The sequence below is a fragment of the Microcaecilia unicolor genome, chromosome 11, assembly GCF_901765095.1.
Source record: "Microcaecilia unicolor chromosome 11, aMicUni1.1, whole genome shotgun sequence".
Taxonomy (NCBI): domain Eukaryota; kingdom Metazoa; phylum Chordata; class Amphibia; order Gymnophiona; family Siphonopidae; genus Microcaecilia; species Microcaecilia unicolor.
Window position 1 is genome coordinate 13,900,147 of NC_044041.1, and position 22,300 is coordinate 13,922,446.

Sequence of the window (22,300 nt, forward strand, 5' to 3'; positions counted from 1 at the left end):
GTGGCGTACCAAGGGGGGGGGGCGGTGGGGGCGGTCCGCCCCGGGTGCACGCCGCTGGGGGGTGCCGCAGCGCGTGCCTGTCTGCTCCCAGTTCGCTAACGCTCGCTAAATTCTCTCGTTCGCTGCAGCTCCCTCCCTCTGCCCCGGAACAGGTTACTTCCTGTTCCTGGGCAGAGGGAGGGAGCTGCAGCGAACGAGAGAATTTAGCGAGCGTACCGAACTGGGAGCAGACAGGCGCGCGCTGCGGGACCCCCCCCCCAGCGGCGTGCACCCGGGGGGGATGTCATTTCAGGGGGGGTACGCTGCACCCGGTGGGGGGGAGCATCGGCGATCCACCCCGGGTGCCGTCGAGGGTAGGAATGCCACTGCATGAGACTAGACCCTGCCAATTCTGCTCAGAGCCTGTGTTAGCTGTACAGTTGCTCAGAGCAGAAATGAGCCGGTGGAGGTGGGGTGGGGGGATGCCAGTACCAGGTGCTTTGAAGCTCTGTCTCAGACATTTTAGCTTTGTCGATGAAGTTAAGAGGGAATAGGCTTAGGGGTTATCTAAGACAGTATTATTTCATGGAAAGGGTGGTGGAGGCGTAGAATGGCCTCCCGGTGGAGGTTGTGGAGTCGAGAACTGTGTCAGAATTGAAAAAGGCATGGGATAAGCATGTGGGATCGCTTAGGAAAAGGAAGAGTTAGGGGTTACAGAGGATGGGCAGACTGGATGGGTCATATGGCCTTTATCTTCCATCATGTTTCTATGTTTCTATTCCACCAATGCCTAAGAGCCAACCTCATCAGTGATGTCACAATGGCTCAATTGTCCTATTCTTGGCTATTCCCCCCTTAGTGTGTTTCAGTCTCTGGTAACCAGAGCTCATATTGTGATGTCATAATGCCTCATTCCACCAATGCCTAAGAGCTAACCTCATCAGTGATGTCACAATGGCTCAATTGTCCTATTCTTGGCTATTCCCCCCTTAGTGTGTTTCAGTCTCTGGTAACCAGAGCTCATATTGTGATGTCATAATGGGAATAGGCTTAGGAGTAACCTAAGGAAGTATTATTTCACAGAAAGGGTGGTGGAGGCGTGGAATGGCCTCCCGGTGGAGGTGGTGGAGTCGAGGACTGTTCCAGAGTTTAAAAAGGCATGGGATAAGCATGTGGGATCGCTTAAGAAAAGGAAGAGTTAGGGGTTACAGAGGATGGGCAGACTGGATGGGTCGTATGCCTTCATGTTTCTACATCAAGAAGGAGGGCCCCTTGTGGTACACAGGCTCCAGGTAAAGGAGCCGGTCGTACGGTTGCTGTGCGTGCTTGAGCACCCCCAATATTAAGAAAATTCCTTGTATGTGTCCAGGGAGGGGTTATTTCCATTGGGCTTAGCACCCCCAATAATTTGGAAAAGTTGTGTCCTATGGCTCCAGGCAATTGCCTTAATGTCAGCAGCCTGCTCCTAAAATCAGTCCTGCTTCTGTGAGGACTATTACTGAGAAAAACTGAGGCAGAGACAGGGAGAGGGAGAGTGGAAAGGAGTGATCAAGGCAGAATCACTTGTAGCCTATCATATAAACATTAACTCCATTCACTGGGTGACAGCGAAAATGATGGCAGATAAAGACCATACAACCAAAGAACATACAACCTACCCATCCATGCCAACTAAGAAGCTTTACAATCCTTTCCTCTGTCTTAGAGAGCCTCTGTGCCTGTCCATCCTTTTCTAAATTCAGATACAGTTCCTGACTCCACCAATTCCAATGGTAGACTGTCCCATGTACCCACCAGTGGCGTAGCTACGTGGGGCCAGGGGGGGCCAGGGCCCCCGTAGATTTGGCCCTAGACCCCCCTGCCGATGACCCGCCCAACCCCCCCTCCCGCCGACAACCCGCCGTCGCCATCGCCTGCCTTCTGCTCGCAAAAGGCTTCCTTCTGTTTCTGACGTCCTGTACGTACAACGTCAGACTCGTCAGACTCACAGAACGAAGCCTTGCAGATCAGCTGATCTGCAAGGCTTCATTCTGTGAGTCTGACATCCTGCACGTACAACGTGCAGGACGTCAGAAACAGAAGGAAGCCTTTTGCGAGCAGAAGAGGACCTCGGCTGGCGGGGGTTGGGGTCCCCCGCTAGCTTAGGTAGGCGACGGCGGGTTGGCGGCGGGAGGGGGGTCGAGAGGATCGGCGGCGGGGGGGGGCAAAGTCGGCAATGGCGGGGCGGGGTGGGTGGGTGATTGTCGGCAATGGGGGGGGGTTGTCAGCGGCACCCGGGGGGGGGGGCTAAAATATGCCCCTCACCTCGGGCTCTGGACCCCCCTCCCGCCGAAGTCTGGCTATGCCCCTGGTACCCACCACCCTTTCTGTAAAGAATATTTCCTGAGATTACTCCTAAGTCTATCCCCTTTCACTTTTATCCTACGCCTCCTCATTCCAGAGCTCCCTTTCAATTGAAAGAGGTCGGCCTCCTGTACTTTTATGCCGCAGGGATATTTAAGTATCTCTTATCGCAACTTCTCTTTCCCACCTTTTTACAAAGTACACACTTTGAGATCTTCAGACAGTTCACATGTGCTTTATGACTAAGACCACTGTCCATTTTAGTAGCTACCCTTTGGATTGAGTCCATTCTATTTATATTTTTGGAAAATATGAACTCCAGACTTGTACACAGTACTCCAAATGAGGTCTCACCCAAGCTTTATATTGAGATAATGTCACGGAACGCCTAGCACCCGCCTGGGGTTAATCCTGTGGCCACCTGGAGGGTCTGTCTCCAGCACTGCTCAGGCCCCTCTGCACCTGGGCACATGCTCTATACTAGCACCCTTCTCCCACTGACTGGGTCCCACTTGCCTCTGGGCAAGTCCCCCACTCTCAAGTTATTCCCCGGTGATTTCTAGGTTACTGAGGCCACACTCTCAGGGGTGCCACAGTTCCTGGAAAGCACCCGCAGACCCAACACACAAACCACCAAGGATTCTTAGTCAGTCCAGGACAACAGAGCCAATAAACTAATAGGTTTATTCTCATAGTAGAACAGTGGATGCTTGAAAGACCAGGTGAAAAAGTACAACAAGCAATAACAGATAACCAAAACAAGGATCAACATTAAAACTATCTGCTACTACCTGGGTAGCACCTAGGGAGTTTCAGGAAATGAACTGCTCACAAGTCTTGGCCACGGTCTCAGGACAGAGATGCTTCTCCTCTGTACTCCCAAGCTGAGACTGGGGAAAATCCAGTATCTCCTCCTGGCTAGATTTGACCTCCAGGGCCAATCAGAGCCCAGGGCACTAGCTTTGAAACTTTCTGGCCAATAGTACCGCAGATTGCCTTTCACCAAGCTTAATCTGGAAAAGAAAATTTCTTTTTTGTCACTCGCTTTAAAACACAAAACAAACACCATCTGCTGGCCAATTAGGAGAAATACACTTCATGAAATAATACAGTTCACAGACACTATCATCTCCTTTTTCTATCTGTTCAGCCCCCTGAAGGTCATCAGATACAATTGCACTTCTTTCGTGCACAGAACTCACCTCCTGTTCTGTTCCACTTCCTTTTGCAGCCCAAATGCTTGACCCTCCATTTTTTTTAGCATTAAATATTAGCTGCCAAATTCTAGACCATTCATCAAGTTTCACTAGATCCCTTCTCATGTTTTCCACACTTTCCAGGGTGTCTACCAATAACGTAGCCAGAAGTCCATTTCTGGGGGGGGGCCCAGGGGTGGACTTTGGAAGGGGCTATACATTTTCTTTTGTTTTGGTGTTTCTGGGACATAGACTATAGAAGTCTGCCCTGCGTCGTCCTTACATTACAACTACTGGAGTTGTCGTCGAAGCCCACTCCAGTCTGTCCGGATCTGTCTTGTCACTTACAGGACACAGACCGTAAAATTCTGCCCAGCATTGTCCGCAACATCCCGTCTACTGAAGCTGCTGTCGAATCCCTCTCCAGCCCATCCTAAACTGGACTGACATATAGGGACACAGACCGTACAAGTCTGCCTGCCTCTGGCCTTAGTTCTTCGCAGCCGGATTCACTATCTACGCCCCACTCGACACATCAGTACATATGCTGCCATTTAAGTTTATTTTTTTATATACCGTCCATTTTCTAATTAGAGATCCTCTGTATTTATCCCACACACTTTTTTGAATTCCGTCACCATTTTTGTCTCTTTTGCACGTTCTCCTATGGTAAAGGTCTTGTTCCCTCATTTTACCTTATTGGCTAATTTTTCTTCCAGTTGCAGAAGGCGGTTAGCTTGGCAGAGTTTAAAAAAGGGTTAGACGGTTTCCTAAAGGACAAGTCCATAAACCACTACTAAATGGACTTGGGAAAAATCCACAATTCCAGGAATAACATGTATAGAATGTTTGTACGTTTGGGAAGCTCGCCAGGTGCCCTTGGCCTGGATTGGCCGCTGTCGTGGACAGGATGCTGGGCTCGATGGACCCTTGGTCTTTTCCCAGTGTGGCATTACTTGTTTTGTTTTTGTTACACTTGTACCCTGCACTTTCCCACTCATGGCAGGCTCAATGCGGCTTACATGGGGCAATGAAGGGTTAAGTGACTTGCCCAGAGTCACAAGGAGCTGCCTGTGCCTGAAGTGGGAATCAAACTCAGTTCCTCAGTGCCAAAGTCCACCACCCTAACCACTAGGCCCTTGCAGATCACCAATATGGCCGCGTAGGCTTCTGCTTCTGTGAGTCTGACGTCCTGCACTGCAGGACGTCAGACTCACAGAAACAGAAGCCTGCGCAGCCTTCTACATGGAATGTTGCTAGTGGAATAGCAACATTCCATGTAGAATCTCCAATAGCAGCAACATTCCATGAAGAATCTCCAATAGCAGCAACATTCCATGTAGAATCTCCAATAGCAGCAACATTCCATGAAGAATCTCCAATAGCAGCAACATTCCATGTAGAATCTCCAATAGTATCTATTTTATTATTGTTACATTTGTACCCTGCGCTTTCCCACTCATAGCAGGCTCAATGCAGCTTACATGGGGCAATGGAGGGTTAAGTGACTTGCCCAGAGTCTCAAGGAGCTGCCTGTGCCTGAAGTGGGAATCAAACTCAGTTCCTCAGGACCAAAGTCCACCACCCTAACCACTAACCACTAGGCCACTCCTCCACTGTTGCTACTATTTGAGATTCTACATGGAATGTTGCTATTCCACTAGCAATAGAAGTCGGCCCTTGCAGATCACCAATGTGGCCGCGCAGGCTTCTGCTTCTGTGAGTCTGACGTCCTGCACGTACGTGCAGGACGTCAGACTCACAGAAACAGAAGCCTGCGCAGCCTTCTACATGGAATGTTGCTAGTGGAATAGCAATAGATAGTAGTATAATCCAGTTTAAATTTTCTTTATACCCACTTAACCTTTAAGAATAGTAAAATCTTTTTTACACAAACACAATTTATAGCATATATACTTCAACAGCAAAAGTTAATCATATATATTTTTTCTGAACCTCAGTGATGTAAATCGCCATCCTTTAGATAGAGTCGATTTAATAACATCAAATTCTTCACTGGTTCTTTTATTTTCTTTCTAAATTTATAAATTTCGTATTCACTATATATGAATTTTTTGAATTTATCACTTATCTTTTCAATTTTTCAAAGTTTGTCGGACCCAGGGGATCAACTGCCCGACATGCACGTTTCGCCCATAGTGGGCTGTCTCAAGGACATTCCCCTGCAATATAGATAAAAAGTTAATTAATAGTCTCCCCAAATATTGGTAGTAAGCCTACATTCAAAGAGTACCCAGAAAACTAAAGATAAACTCACCCCGTGTTTCTTTTAGCGTCAGCTCAGCAAAAGTTATTAGCCAAGATGGCGCCAGCTTTTTTTAGAGCTAATTAAATAGACGCTGCGTTATGACGTTTTAGAGGTTTAAAGTTTGTAAGCCCCGCCCCCCAAGGCGTTCCACCGGCAGCAAAGAAAACAATAATGCTACCGGTGGAAGACGGGAGTAATTCAGATAAGAGATGTCCATATCGATTTCAGCGTTTAGTCCCTTAGGAAAAACAGTTTGAAGCATAAAGATGTTAAATTGCTCTCTATAATTCAACAGTTTCTTAATTAAGCAGGAGAGCAATTTAACATCTTTATGCTTCAAACTGTTTTTCCTAAGGGACTAAACGCTGAAATCGAATGGACATCTCTTATCTGAATTACTCCCGTCTTCCACCGGTAGCATTATTGTTTTCTTTGCTGCCGGTGGAACGCCTTGGGGGGCGGGGCTTACAAACTTTAAACCTCTAAAACGTCATAACGCAGCGTCTATTTAATTAGCTCTAAAAAAAGCTGGCGCCATCTTGGCTAATAACTTTTGCTGAGCTGACGCTAAAAGAAACACGGGGTGAGTTTATCTTTAGTTTTCTGGGTACTCTTTGAATGTAGGCTTACTACCAATATTTGGGGAGACTATTAATTAACTTTTTATCTATATTGCAGGGGAACCAGCGGAGATGACAGGTGCACGGCTGCTCTCTGCACCCTTCAGCAGCGTGCACCCAGGGCGGACTGCCCCCACCGCCTCGCCCTTGCTACGCCGCTGCCCCGCCGCATAGCCACATGGTAAAAGTTATCTTACCGTATGGTCATTTTTGGAGAGCTCTTTACCCGCTGTGGTAAAAAGGGTCCTGGCACGCAGGAAAATACGTCCCCTGCCGCTACCGCAGGGCCCTATTTCCCGCAGCTTAGTAAAAATGCCCTATTGACCTCAGTAAAAAAATTTGTGTTAAAGTACGTTAGTAAATCTAGTCCTGAGTTTGCATCTGAAGCGATGAAGAGTGAGGTGGCTTGCTCAAATCACAAAGAGCATCAGTGGAAGAAGCAGGATTTGAATCCTGCATTTCCGACTCGCTGCTCAAACCACTCAGCTACTGCTCCACTCAATCACAGGTAGAAGAGAAGAGTCATGTGCACATAAATCCTACAGCTAACAAAGTGTGTGTTATTGTCTTTTCAACTTATACAAATGGCAGTTTAAGAAATGTTAAATCAAGGCCAGTGAAGCTCCTGCAGGCCATTTGAGTTTGACTGTAATGAGCACCGTTGGGTTGAGGATGTTGACAAGCTAGCATTGAAGCAGGCTATTATTCTTGACTAGTGACATCGATCTTTATCAGACGGCTGATGGTGTATTGCTGAGGTAATAACCAGGTTAAATTACTGTACTGCTGAAAACGGTGTGTTTCCGTAAATGTTGATGTGATATTATTTATTTATTTATTTAGTCTAGGTACTTGAGCAGCACAGCATCATTATCTCAAAGCTGTATTAAATCAGTCAATACATAGTAAATGACAACAGATAAAGGACCTGTACGGTCCATCCAGTCTGCCCAACAAGATAAACTCATTCTACATGGTATGTGATACTTTATACCCGAGTTTGATTTGTCCCTGCCTTTCTCAGGGCACAGACCGTAGAAGTCTGCCCAGCACTGTTCTTGTACTAAAAGTTCTGAAGATTCTGGAATCCTAAAGAGTTACAAGATTCCGGAATCCCAATTAGTAGCAACATTCCATGTAGAACCCCAAAGAGTAACATAGTAACATAGTAAATGACGGCAGATACAGACCTGTACGGTCCATCCAGTCTACCCAACAAGATAAACTCATTTACATGGTATGTGATACTTTATACCTGAGTTTGATTTGTCCTTGCCTTTCTCAGGGCACAGACCGTATTACCGGCGTCGCCACCCAATCTCCGCTAAGATCCCGTGGAACCATTCCTTCTAAACAGGATTCCTTTGTGTTTATCCCACGCACGTTTGAATTCCATTACCATTACAATGGCTTTGCAACTGGAATTTGGTAACTTCCTTGCCCACAATCAGTGAGAATTAAACCTGTATGTAATAGGCAACCCTAAACTAACCTCACCATATATAATTTATATATTTCTGGAGACATCACAGTAATGGGATTAAGATATTAGATTTGACTGAAGGAAGGAAGCGTAATCCAATTATTGCGTAAACTAACAGCAACAATTTAGATGGTCATAAAATACAGATCAGATTCTAATGCTTGATGTGAATAAAATGGAGATAACTAAAGGCCCTCACCTCGGGCGCTGGACCCCCTCCCGCCGAAGTCTGGCTACGCCCCTGCTTTGTACCAAACAATTCTTTTCTACATTCAACACACTTCTTAAAACGTGCCTTTGGTTGCCATCTGCCAGCTGCTGAGGTGTTAATGCGAAGGCACAGTTCTGCCTTTACCTAACCTCTGAATTTTTGTCATTCCTTTCTGACTTCATTTTAGCTGGAAACCACTTTCACCTGCACGCTAGATATATCAAGTACTGGGGACATCTCAATTCCAATCTCAACATTCTATGTATAATGGGGTTTCCTTTATACTGCTGAGTAGAGAGATGTGGTAGCCGTGTTAGTCCACTTTTAAAGGTGATCCACTTAAGGCTCCCACTTAAGGAACGCATTGCGTTCAAGATCTGCACGATTGTACACAAAATCATTCATGCAGACGCCCCAATCTACATGCTAAACCTCGTGGACCTACCTCCCAGAAACGCCACAAGATCATCCCGCAAATTTCTCAACCTGCACTACCCAGCTGCAAAGGACTTAAGTGCAAGCTGATGCACGCCACCACCTTCTCTTACATGAGCACGCAGTTATGGAATGCATTACCCACAGACTTGAAAGCAATCAATGAAACAACCATCTTTCGAAAATCTCTGAAAACATTCTTCTTCAACAAGGCCTACAATGAGAATCTACAGCCTCACTAAGTCACCTCACCAACCAGGGGCGTAGCCACGGGCGGGCCTGGGTGGGCCAGGCCCACCCAATTTCGGGTCAGGCCCGCCCAGCAGCAAAGTTCCTGACGGCGATTCCAGTCGCAGCGATTCCCAAACGCTGCCTGCCAGTGCCGGCTGCCGCTCAATCTCCTTGCGCTACTAAGCGCTAACCCGGAAGTCTCTCCTCTGCAAGAGAGACTTCCGGGTTAGCGCTTAGTAGCGCAAGGAGATTGTTGAGCGGCAGCCGGCAGGCAGCGTGTTGGAATCGCTGCGACTGCGAGCGGAGCCTGCGAGTAGAATCGCCGTCAGGAACACTGCTGCTTGGCGGGCCTGCAAGGAGGGTGAGATGCTGCAGCTGCACGGGGGGGGGGGGGGGGGGATGGGGGGGGAAAGATGTCACATGGGGGAGGGAAGGCGGGGGACACAGCAGCTGCACAGGGGAAAGGGAAGATGGAAAGAAAGATGCTGCACAGGGGGGAGGGAAGATGGAAAGATGAGGCTTGGTTGGTGGGTGAGGGAGATGCATGGGGAAAAAGGGAGAGATGCAGCAAAAGGGTGGAGGGGTGAGGAAGGGAGAAGTCTTGGCTGTGTATGAGGTGGAGGGGAGGGACACTTGCTGCATACAGAGGGGATAGGTGGGGAGGGGGAGAAATGGTAGGCATAGGGGTGGAGAGGAGGGAGAAATGGTGGGTATAGTGGTGGAGGGAGGGCGGAGCAGAGAAAATTTTGTGCCCACCCACTTTGGGCTCAGGCCCACCCAAAACTGGCTGTCTGGCTACGCCACTATCACCAACCCAATCAATTATGAAAGCCCACCTTCTAACTACCCCAATCACTCTCTTCCTTCTTCCCTCTTCCCTTCCATGATCGCCACACATTACCAACTATATCTGTTATCCTGATATGATACTGTTAACAAATCTATGTAAGCCACATTGAGCCTGCAAATAGGTAGGGGAATGTGGGATGCAAATGCAATAAATAAATAAATAAAAGAAAATAAAACATAGAAAGGAAAATAAGATGATACCTTTTTATTGGACTAGCATAGGGGGTCCTTTTACTAAGCCGCCGCGTAAGCGTGTAATGTGCGCCGAAATGAAGTTACCGCCCGACTACTGCGTGGCTCTTGCGGTAATTTCATTTTGGAGTGCGTCCGATACGCGCGTCTGAAAAATATTTTTTATTTTCGGGCACGCATAACAGACGCGCGCTAAGTGGCATTTGACGCTCGTAGGTCATTACCGCCCGGTTACCGCGTGAGTCTTTACCACTAGGTCAACGGCTGGCAGTAAGGTCTCAGACCCAAAATGGACGTGCGGCAATTTTCATTTTGCCGCACATCCGTTTTCAGCGAAAAGTGTTAAAAAGGCCCTTTTTTACAATTGTGCTACACTGCCGCCAGCCATTTTTCAGTGCACCTTTGTAAATGGACCCCTTAATACATTTTTTGATTAGCTTTCAAAGGTAACCCTTCTTCATCAGATCGGAAATAAGCAAATGTTGATAGCATTCCAGTGATAGTCTCACAGGATGAAGGTGGGGTGGGTTAGGTGAGAGACAGGGAGAGCCGGGTGGATGAGGGACAGGGAGATATGCATGATGATAAGAGGGTGACAAAGCAGTAGAATTTTATGATTTATAATGAGCTAGAAAACCCAGATCTTTGTTAAGTCCTGTCTGGTGGGTGTCAAAATATTTAATCATTCTGACTTCAAAGGTCTTACACTCCTGTATTGTTTTAAAGTTCCCTTTTAGTATTCTTACCATATAATCATTGATACATTATTCTGGTTTTGTAAAGTGCTGCCCCACAGAGGTGACATCCTGGTTGGCACTGGCATTTTTCATATGGTATCTATGTAAATGAAATCTCTTCTTTAGCATCTGGCTTGTTTCTCCAATATAGCAGCCTTTTTACATTGAATGATGTATACTATATTGGAAGATGAGCATGTGAAGGATTCCTTTATGTTGAATATTTTTCCTTTGTGAGTGACCGTGGGGTCCTGTGAAATGTTTTAGCATAGTTTGCAGTTGGATATATTGTAAGGATGTGTGTCGCTCTCTTCGTTTTGAGTTTCTATCGGGAACTTGCTTCTCACTAGTTTGTGTTTTAAGTTGGGTGGCTGTCGGAAGGCCAGCACTGGAGGGGCTGGGAATATCTCTTTCAGTAGTTCATCCTCCTGGAGTAGTGGCTGTAGGTCTTTTCCAGCTCTGGGTTGTATGTCACTACAAGGGGGATTCTGTCTGAGGCTTTCTTTTCCTTGTACTGTAGCAGATTCTCCCTGGGTGTTTTCAGGGAGGGGGCAACATTCTTGGAGATTATTTAGGGGTTGTAGCCTTTTTGTTTGAAGGATGCAGTCAGGATTTTGAGGTGTTTATCCCTGTCCCCTGAGTCAGAGCCAGGAGCGTAGCCAGACTTCGGCAGGAGGGGGGTCCAGAGCCCGAGGTGAGGGGGCACATTTTAGCCCCCCCCCCCTGCCATTGTCGACCCCTCCCACCGCTGCCGCCACCAACGTTGACCCCCCTGCCGACGACCCTCTTGAACCCCCTCCCGCCGCCAACCCTCCCCTGCCATCGCCTACCTTTGCTGGCGGAGGACCCCAACCCCCGCCAGCCAAGGTCCTCTTCTTCCTTGTTCTGTTTGAATCTGACTCAGAAACAGAACGAAGGAAGAAGAGGACCTCGGCTGGTGGGGGTTGGGGTCCCCCGCCAGCAAAGGTAGCAGACGGCGACGGTGGGTTGACGGCGGGAGGGGGGGTTGAGAGGGTCGTTGGCAGGGGGGTCCAGGGCTAAATCTACGGGGCCCCAGGCTCCCGTGGCCCCACATAGCTAAACCCCTGGTCAGAGCAGATATGGTAATAGCTTGTGACTTGGCTGTAAATAATGGATTCTTTTGTATGGGAAGGGAGTGAATGAGTGGGGAGACGGGCTGATCCATGCAAGACTTGGAAGCAAGGATCTCACTATTAGAGGGACTAGTGGGGCTCCGTGGCAGAGAGAGAGGCTGATCGAGGCCTGGTTTTGTTGCATTGTAACTATAGTCCCGATTTTCCTAAGGAAGACCTTCTTGTAAATCCATTGCTCTGTTGAAGTCTTGACTATCTGTAACAAGGGGATGGGACTGTGTACAGAGTCTGCCCCTGACACAGGGAGATAACAGTGCAATCATTGTGGTAGGAGAGTTAAACCTCCTGATTTGGCAATGGTTAGTTCCTCACTGGGTGCCCAAGGGGGTCACATGGCAGGGCATTAATTCCCCTTATTGTACAGGTTCTCAGTCAAAAAGGACCCTGCCCTTGAATCTTAACTAAAAGAGCAAAATGTGTGCTGTTGGTAGATATCGCATCAATCATATTGTCTAGAGTGTAACAGGCATATCACAGGCACCTGTGCTGCCATTTATCATGTGATGATATGCCCCAAGGGCTTGCTTTTTGTTTGCTTTTGTGCGTGAGCATCACAGGTGTGTAACTGGAGTTTTTTTTTTTTCATTTATCTGTTATTATGTTATGCCTTTGCTTAACTCTGCTACACTTTTCAATCAAATTAGAAAGGGATACACACGGGGAAGATGATTTTGAAAAACACTGAGCTAGATAACAACTTGGCTACAGTCCCCTGATTTAACACTGACTCCCTCACCATGGCTAATTTAATAGATCACAAAAAGGTATTCCCAGGGGTAAACAGCAGGTGCATAGTTGCATTTTAAAATGTGCACCTGCTGTATTGCAACCCCGCCCCCCCCCCCCCCCCACACACACACACACAATTGACCACCCACACCAGTACCAAGCAGTGTTGCCAGGTGGGCGGTTTTACCGCCCAATTGGACGGTTTTCCGCGACCCGCCACGGGAAATTTTTGCCCGCGGCGGGTCGCGGTTTTTTGGGCTTCTTTTTTTTCTTTTCCGCGGTTTTTCGGGCGGTTTTTTCGGCCGCGGGGGGCGGGGTTAGTGACGTTTTGGGCGGGGTTAGTGACGTGTTGGGCGGGACCGGTGACGGGGGAGGCGGGGCCGGTGACGGGGGAGGCAGGGCCGTTGACGGCGGGGGCGGGGTTGATGACGGCGGGGGCGGGGGTGATGACGCGGGGGTGGGTGTGTCAGGGGCGGGGTTTGAGTTTGGGCGGGTTTTGGGCTGGATTTGGGCTCGTTTGGGTGGGAAAAAAATTTTCCACCTGGCAACACTGGTACCAAGTACAAATATATCTGGTGACCGTGTATACACATCCTTACCCTGTAGGTCTTTTCACTTGGAAATTATCCAGATAGCTGTCCTTTAAAAATGAAGGGGATATATTCATATACTTTCCAATGATGTGGGTTACTCCGAATCGCCTCTAGTCCTGAAATCTGAGTAGCTCTTAAGTACATAAGTACATAAGTATTGCCACACTGGGACAGACCAAAGGTCCATCAAGCCCAGCATCCTGTTTCCAACCGTAGCCAATCCAGGTCACAAGTACCTGGCAGAAACCAAAAGAGTAGCAACATTCCATGTAGAAACCCAAAGAGTAGCAAGATTCTAGAATTCTAAAGAATAACAAGATTCCATGCAGAATTTCAAAGTGTAGCAACATTCCAAGTAGAACCCCAAAGAGTAGCAGGATTCCATTCAGAATCCCAAGTACATAAGTATTGCCATACTGGGCCAGACCAAAGGTCCATCAAGCCCAGCATCCTGTTTCCAACAGTGGCCAATCCAGGTCACAAATACCTGCAAAATCCCCAAAAAACTTCAATACATTTTATTCTGCTTATCCCAGAAATAAGTAGTGGATTTTCCCCAAGTCCATTTTAATAATGGCTTATGGACTTTTCCTTTAGGAAGATATCCAAACCTCTTTTAAACCCCACTAAGCTAACCATCTTTACTACATTCTCTGGCAACGAATTCCAGAGTTGAATTACACGTTGAGTGAAGAAAACTTTTCTCTGATTTGTTTTAAATTTACCACTTTGTAACTTCATCGCATGCCCCCTAGTCCTAGTATTTTTGGAAAGCGTAAACAGACGCTTCACATCTACCCGATGAACTCCACTCATTATTTTATAGACCTCTTGTAATTTTTCACAATCTTCTTGTGATTTAACGACTTTGAATAACTTTGTGTCACCAGCAAATTTAATTACCTCACTAGTTACTCCCATCTCTAGATCAGTTATAAATATGTTAAAAAGCAGCGGTCCCAGCACAGACCCCTGGGGAACCCCACTAACTACCCTTCTCCATTGAGAATATTGACCATTTAACCCTACTCTCTGTTTTCTATCTTTTAACCAGTTCTTAATCCACAATAGAACACTACCTCCTATCCCATGACTCTCTAATTTCCTCTAGAAACTTTCATGAGATACTTTGTCAAATGCCTTTTAAAAATCCAGATAAACAATATCGACTGGCTCACCTTCAGCCACATGTTTGTTCAGCCCTTCAAAGAAGTGTAATAGATTGGTGAGGCAAGATTTCCCATCACTAAATCCATGTTGACTTTGTCTCATTAATCCATGCTTTTGTATATGTTCTGTAATTTTGTTCTTTATAATAATCTCTACCATTTTGCCTGCCACCGACATCAGGCTCACCGGTCTATAATTTCCCGGATCACCTCTGGAACCTTTTTAAAAAATCGATGTTACATTGGCCACCCTCCAATCTTCCGGTACCATGCTTGATTTTAAAGATAAATTACATATTACTAGCAATAGTTCTGCAAGTTCATTTTTCAATTCTATCAGTGCTCTATGATGAATACCATCCAGTCCAGGTGATTTGCTACTCTTCAAATTGTCAAATTGCGCCATTAAATCCTCCAGGTTTATAGAGATTTCATTCAGTTTCTCCAACTTGTCAACTTTGAATACAATTTCTGGCACCGGTATCTCTCCCAAATCTTCCTCGATGAAGACTGAAGCAAAAAGTTCATTTAATCTCTCTGCTGTGGCTTTGTCTTCCCTGAAGGCCAGTTTTACCCCTCAGTCATCTAGAGTTCCAACCGATTCTTTTGTCAGCTTCTTGCTATTAATATACCTGAAAAAAAATTTACTATATGTTTTTGCTGCCAACGCAATCTTTTTTTCAAAGTCTGTCTTTGCCTTCCTTATCAACCCATTGCATTTGACTTGCCATTCCTTATGCTGTTTCTTATTATTTTCAGTCGGATCCTTCTTCCATTTTACTACTACTACTTGACATTTCTAAAGCGCTACCAGCTTTACGCAGCGCTGTACAATTTAACATAGAAGGACAGTCCCTGCTCAAGGAGCTCATTTTCTGAAGGATTTTCTTTTAGCTCTAATAGCTTCCTTCACCTCACTTTTTAACCATGCCGGCTGTGGTTTGGTCTTCCTTCCTCCTTTTTTAATACACGGAATATATTTGGCCTGGGTTTCCAGGATGGTATTTTTGAACAGCATCCAGGCCTGATGTAAATTTTTGACCTTCCCAGCTGCTCCTCTAAGATTTTCTTTTCACCGTTCTTCTCATTTTATCATAATCTCCTTTTTGAAAGTTAAATGCTAACATATTGGATTTCCTGTGTGTACTTACTCCAAAGCCGATATCAAATGTGATCATATTATGATCACTGTTACCAAGCGGCCGCAGCACTTTTACCTCCTGCACCAGATCATGCGCTCCACTAAAGACTAAGTTTAGAATTTTTCCTCCCCTTGTTGGCTCCTGACTGTACCAGCTGCTCCATAAAGCAGTCCTTGATTTCGTCAAGGAATTTTACCTCCCTAACGTGCCCTGATGTTACATTTATCCAGTCAATACAGAAGTAATTGAAATCACCCTTATTATTGTGTTTCCCAGTTTGTTAGCCTCCCTAATTTCCGATAACATTTCTACATCCGTCTGTTCTTCCTGGCCAGGCGGACGATAGTACACTTCTATCACTATCCTTTTCCCCTTTCCACATGCAATTTCAATCCATAGGGATTCCAAGCTGTGTTTCATGTCCTGTGGAATTTTTAGTCTATTCGATTCGAGGCCCTCCTTAACATACAATGTTGCCCCTCCACCAATTTGATTCACCCTATCGCTATGATATAATTCATACCCTGGTATGACAGTGTCCCACTGGTTATCCTCCTTCCACCAGGTCTCAGAGAAGCCTATTATATCTAATTTTTCATTTAGTGCAATATATTAAGTTTAAACCAGCCAAAGATTATTCCAGATATTTCAGCGGCCTAATTTGCTAAACTTAGCTGGTGATGCGCTGAATATCAGAGGATAGCCAATTATATTACGCGATGTAACCAGTTATCTGCTAACCACTAACTGGCAATATTCAGTAGGAGACAGACAACTATCTCCCACTGAATATTGCCATTTAACTGGCCAGGTGCCTTCTTCAGGAGTCTTGGTTTACGTTTAAAAAAAAATGTGGGTCTTCAATAGGTGAAATCTGAGAAGAAGTGGTCTTTAGAAAGACCTTTGGGAGTTGTCATGAATACCGTTGCTTCTATACGCCCTGGGTGCCAAAACATGGTACCTTGTTGAGTCGTCATTTATTAAAGTTTGCTATCCTTATCCAGAGTCTCTGGTCTGTTTTGAAGATCCTAACTTTGTTCCCAGTTCTTGTTTTCTCTGTGTTACTCCTTGTGGGATATCAGTGTTCTTTCCACTCCTGTGGTTTTTCATAGGGTCTACAGTGGCGACGTGGTATTGTATGAGGGTAACAGAGTACGTCCTCTGCTTTTTCCTCACAGTGCGACATGCAGAAGCTGACTGTGGATGAGCTGAAGCGATTGTTATACGACACCTTCTGTGACCACCTGTCCATGAAGGACATTGAGAACATAATCATGACGGAGGAGGAAAGCAACCTAGAGAACCCTGAGGAATGCCCAGTCGATGTGGAGAGTAAGTGAGACCCTTCCAGGAGAATGGGTACATTTCAAAGACTAATCAGTCAATGTGATACATAACTTACCTGTATGGCTTATCCTTTATTAGCTTGCTGATAGGAAGTGGGGATACACCCTCCTCACATATCCAATCAAGTGGGAGGGAGCCAGTGTGAAGGACACCAGACAGCAGGAACCTTGAACCCTTCCTATCACACATTCCCTTCTCCTCTTCATTTACCCAAGTAGGCAGTGGTGTTCCTTGGTCGACTGCCACCCAGGACGGATTGCCACTGCACACCCCCTCCCGGTTGCAGCGTCAACCCCCCCCCCCCCCCCCCCAGGTGCAACACGACACTCCCCCGGCGCATCATCATGTCCCTCCTGGCGCATCACCTCCAACCCCCCTCCCGGATGCATTGTTCTTACCTCCTGGGGTGCTGGGAGCAGCCACGGGGCTGTCGGTTCTGCCGGTTCCCTGCTCCCTCTGCCCCAGAACAGGAAGTAACATCAGAGAGAGCAGGGAACCGGCGGGGCCAACAGCCGCATTGCTGCTGCCTGCACCCCTCCTGCAGCGTGCACCCAGGGAGGACCACCCCCACCGCCCCACCCTTGGTACACCGCTACAAGTAGGAGAAGTAGGGCATAAACTCCCGATATTCAATACCATTTAAGCTGGCCGGTTAAGTGGTACTTAGCCAGCTCTCCAGCGATATTCAAGGGGAGATAAGCCAGCTGTCTCCCGTTGAATATTGCCGGTTATATCGTTCAATATAACTGGCTATCCGCCGCTTTTCGTCACATTGCCAGCTAAGTTTGGTGGCTACGTGAATAACAGGCCTATCTGTGGCGGTTCCAACTTAACTGGCCAGTGCAGAATACGGTTTGGCTGGTTAAGTTGGAACCGGCCAAAAATAAAACAAATGTTCAATGCCGGTCACCACAAACGGCCTGACATTGAATATCCAGGCTCAGGGCTGACCGTGGGAAGCAGCCCGTCTACCTCCCACATTCTGAATGTCGGCCCCAAAGGGAACACTTCTATAAAGAGGGACAAAACTTAGTGCCAAAAATCTGTGTTCTAAGATGGTATTTTCTAACAGCTTCTGCTGCCCAGATTCCATTATAGCCAGGGTTCCCAAACTTTTTCAGTTCGCAGCACCTCTCCCCCCCCAGCCACATGGATCTGCGCGGCGCCCCCTCCCCCCAAAGTCACATGGGTCCCCCCCCCTCCCCATGGGTCTCCCTTTCCCTGCAGCCCCCTCCTCTGACACCAGCGCATCTCTGCCTTCCCTAAATCCGCATTGCTCACTACCTTTCTCCTTGCAAGTTCAGGATCGCTGCCACTTCCTTCTCCTTCCTCTGCCGTCGCTACAGTGCTTGCAACTTACATATTTGGGCCATCCGCGATTGACACAGGCGCTCTGGGTCCTTCCTGGGTGGGAATTGTCTCGGGGGAAATTGGTAGGTGGGAACTGTCCAGGTGGGAACTCACCCACAGGTACAACAGTACCTCTGAGGTGTACTTAGACAGGCTGCACAAGGACCATGAGTAAGACCATCTGCCCTGGGAAAGAGACTAAAACCTCATTGATTTTTACTCTGGGCTATGTCCCTTTAAATGTTCTGCCTGTATCCATATGGAAATAAGAATCAATAAGCAAGTTGTAGGCAAAACCTTTTTCATTAGACTAACCTGAGACAAGCTTTTGAGAGTTTTTCTCTCTTCATCAGGTCATTTGAAATGCAGAATAGAAGTGTGCTGAATTAACAGCTTCAATTAATTAGCATTTTTTTTCTCTGCTCCTCTTTCCACCCTTACCTTCACTCTGTCCATTCCTTTCCTTCCTTTTCTCTACTTCACTCTCTACCTCTCCATCTCCTTTCACTCTTTCTTGTGCTTTCCTTCCTCTGTCTCTCCTTTATCTCTTTGTGGTGATCTCTTTGCCACTCTACCTCTTTTCCCTCTCTACTTTCGTTCTTCTCTGTCGCCCTCTTTTGTCTGTTGCCGGTGTTGCTGATGTTCCTTTTCTATTCCTCTGTTGCTTCCGTATATCTTTTCTTCTCCCAATTACTCCTCTTCTCTCCCCATTGTAGCCTCTCCAAATCAGCAAATACGACAAACATGCGTCCGGAAAAGCCTAATCTGCGCTTTTGCCATTGCCTTCATCATCAGCGTCATGCTAATCGCTGCCAACCAGGTTCTGCGGAGTGGAATGAAGTAACCGCGGCAGGCCAACCGAGGGACAGACTTCCCAAAGGGAAGGCACAAAGCAAACTGAAAACTTTTTCTCACAAAGTAACCAGCCTCCTGTGAAACCCATGGACCCTTCCTCGCCTTCCCGATCTCTGGCCTTCCCCTTACTCCAGCCACCCAACGTCTTGTCCTTTTCCATGGAATCCGAGAACCTTCCTGAAAGAGCAGACGGAGCGGCAGGGCCCTTGTGCCCATTGCAGCAGGTGCTCAGGACTGGTTTCCTTCTCCGGCCTGGGAATGGAGAAGCTACCTGGACCCGCATGACTGTTTCCAGAGACAAGTGCATGACAGTGCATGGAGAATCCTCACCTACCATAGGAGTGATGCAATACTGTTTGCTTTTATAACATAGTACAATGACAGTAATAATATAAAATATATAATATAATAAATAAATATATATATATATATTTATGATAAACCAAATCATTAGTAAGCAATACACTTGTGAAGATTTTCTATTGCATGGACTTCAGATTAAGGGCTGGACATGAAATCTTTGTATCCTTGTTCCTGTTTTCTCATGGCTCATCCTGTCATCTCTTCAGGGCATCCCACTTCCATTAGCCCAATCATCTGTGCAGGGAACAGTAAAGCCAGGCTGCACTAAGGTATATAGACATTCCTGGAACATTCATTGGCTAAATGAGAAAAGCAAATGTATTTCCTTCTATTTTTTTAAATCTAATCTAATAGGGGAGGGTATGTTTCACCATGTCCAAGAGAATAGTTTATTGCAAGTCTTATTTCTATTCAGGGCTCGATCAAAATTTAGGACAAAAATCAGAGGGTCTTGCCATGTCCCTGCAGAGCAGATCACTACATTCATGTAAAAATATTTATATTCCCCTGATCCTCTTTCCCTTGTAATTTTTTTTTTTATATTTCAGTATGATAACATATTTACGATGTTATGTTACTATTGTAAATTTATTTTTCTGGCATGATAATACATTACTGGTTTTCAGATCATTTCCAAAGGTACAGTTGATATTTTTGCTTTCGATTTCAAAAGAAAGTGATAGCCCTTTGTGAACCGTGCAACAGGAAGTGTGGAAAGGAATTTAAAAGAAGTGGAAAGTGTGACATTCCTGCTAACCTCAAATCAACCCTCCCCCCCCCCCCCACCCCGTGCATTTCTTTTGACAGGTACCATCTTTGTTTGCCCCATCTTATCAGCCCCCTCCCTGAATTGTTCATAAACTTTGAAAAGTGGAAAATTTGAGATTCTGTCCCCCCCCCCCCCCCCAAGGTCTTACTTCCTTACATAGCTTTGCAGCCCTTCAAACAAACATATTAGATGCATTTCTTAGGAGAAACTGACGTTTTTCTCTTTTGACTGCCTCCCCGGCCAACTTTGAAAAGTGGCAAAAGCCAGACGTTCCCCCCCCCCCCCCACCCTCAAGGACTCACTGCACACAAAGAGACCCTTTTACTAAAGGGTGTTATGCTGTAACGTGCATTTAATATGTGAGAAAACGCTTAGCACAAAACGTGTTAAAGCGTTTTGCGGTAATATCCCCTTTTTCTCATGTTAACTGTGCGTTATATTTTTATATATATTTTTGGAGGAGACATGACATGGGCAGAGAATGAGCATGGAACCATTAACCAGCTGTTACATTTACATTAGTACGTGCTAACTGGCCAACCCTGAGTTAAGGTGGGAACACTTAATGCCTCCTAGACAGAAGGGTAGTAAGGACTCCCACATTATTTTTTGCCAGTCCCATGTGCTAATGGAAAAATTAGCAAGGAACCTGCAAAATAATAAAAAAAAGCCCTAAATACTGCCACGTTGAATCTGGGCCTAGTGTGTGGGAAAAGTCCTGTGTAGACACATTCAGCCCAGATTCTAATGCCCTTTAGTAAAACGGCCACAAAATTTGGTATAGCTACATAAGTACGTAAGTGTTGCCATACTGGGACAGACCGAAGGTCCATCAAGCCCAGTATCCTGTTTCTAATAGCAGCCAATCCAGGTCACAAGTACCTGGCAAGATCCCAAAACTATACAATGCATTTTATGCTGCTTATCTCAGAAATAAGCAGTGGACTTTCCCAAGTCCATTTTGATAATGGCTTAGGGACTTTTCTTTTAGGAAGCTATCTAAACCTTTTTTAAACCCTGCTAAGCTAACTGCTTTTACCACATTCTCTGGCAACGAATTCCAGAGTTTAATTATACGTTGAGTGAAGAAATATTTTCTCCGATTCGTTTTAAATTTACTACTTCGTAGCTTTGTTACGTGCCCCCCCCTAGTCCTAGTATTTTTGGAAAGAGTAAACAAGCGATTCACATCTACCCATTGCAAAGTTATTGAGGGGAGGGGGAAGGGACACACACACAAATTCCAAAATTCTATAAAGAGCACCCAATTTGTGTGCACAATGTAATTGATTAATTAGTCAATTAGCTCCAATAATTGGGTGCTAATAATTATTGACACTAATTGGCCTTAATTGAAATTTACATACACATTTTTAGTCGCATGCATCCACACGTAAAAAATGTATACATGGTTTCAAAAAAGGGGGCGTGGCTACAGGATGGTCATTGGCAGATTGGGGCATTCTTAGAATTTGTGCGTGCTGTTATAGAATAAGAGGGATCCGCACCTAATTTAGACATGAAGATTTACACCTGGGTTTACTTTGTGGAAATCCAAGCATCTAAAGTTAGGCGCAAACCCCCAGATTCTATACAGTGTCACATGAGTTGCACGCACAATTCAGGTCATACTCTGTACTGCACGTGTAACTTAATTACAAGCCAATCAGTTCTGATAATTGCCAATTAATGGGCAATTAGTGACACTAATTGGCTTTAATTCGAATTTCGGTACACAGCTTGCTAAGCGTATTCTATAAAGTGATGCGCGTAAATTCCAATGCACACTGCTGAAAAGGGGGTGTGGCCATGGGCGTGGAATGGGCTGATCATGGGTGTTACTAAAAATTATGTGCGCTGTTATGGAATACAACCGCTCTGCGCCTAACTTAGTCACCCTTTACACCAAGTTTTACTTGGCATAAATTCCTGCAACTAGACTTAGAGGGGCATAATCGAACGAGGACGCCCATCTCTAAGGACGTCCCGGCGAAGGGGCGGGGAAACCGCTATTATTGAAACAAGATGGGCGTCTTTCTTTCATTTCAATAATACGGTCGGGGACGCCCAAATCTCAACATTTAGGTCGACGTTAGAGATGGTCGACCTAAATGTTGAGATGGTCGACCTTAGAGATGGTCGTCCCCGGTTTTCAGCCATAATGGAAAACGAGGACGCCCATCTCAAAAATGACCAAATCCAAGGCATTTTGTCATGGGAGGAGCCAGCATTCGTAGTGCACTGGTCCCCCTCACATGCCAGGACACCAACCGGGCACCCTAGG

The 22,300-nt window shown here is 46.1% G+C and overlaps 1 protein-coding gene across 1 annotated transcript in view; it reads left to right on the forward strand.

The window, feature by feature from the left end:
• The window catches only part of LOC115479895 (calcium-binding protein 7), a 189,943-nt gene extending 170,682 nt beyond the window's left edge, over positions 1 to 19,261 (forward strand). The window contains exons 4-5 of the mRNA XM_030218205.1: positions 16,511 to 16,664; positions 18,746 to 19,261. Coding sequence (XP_030074065.1) covers positions 16,511 to 16,664; positions 18,746 to 18,873 — 282 coding nt within the window. The 3' untranslated portion in view covers positions 18,874 to 19,261. The remainder of the gene's footprint in view (positions 1 to 16,510; positions 16,665 to 18,745) is intronic.
• Positions 19,262 to 22,300: the final 3,039 nt, after the last annotated feature.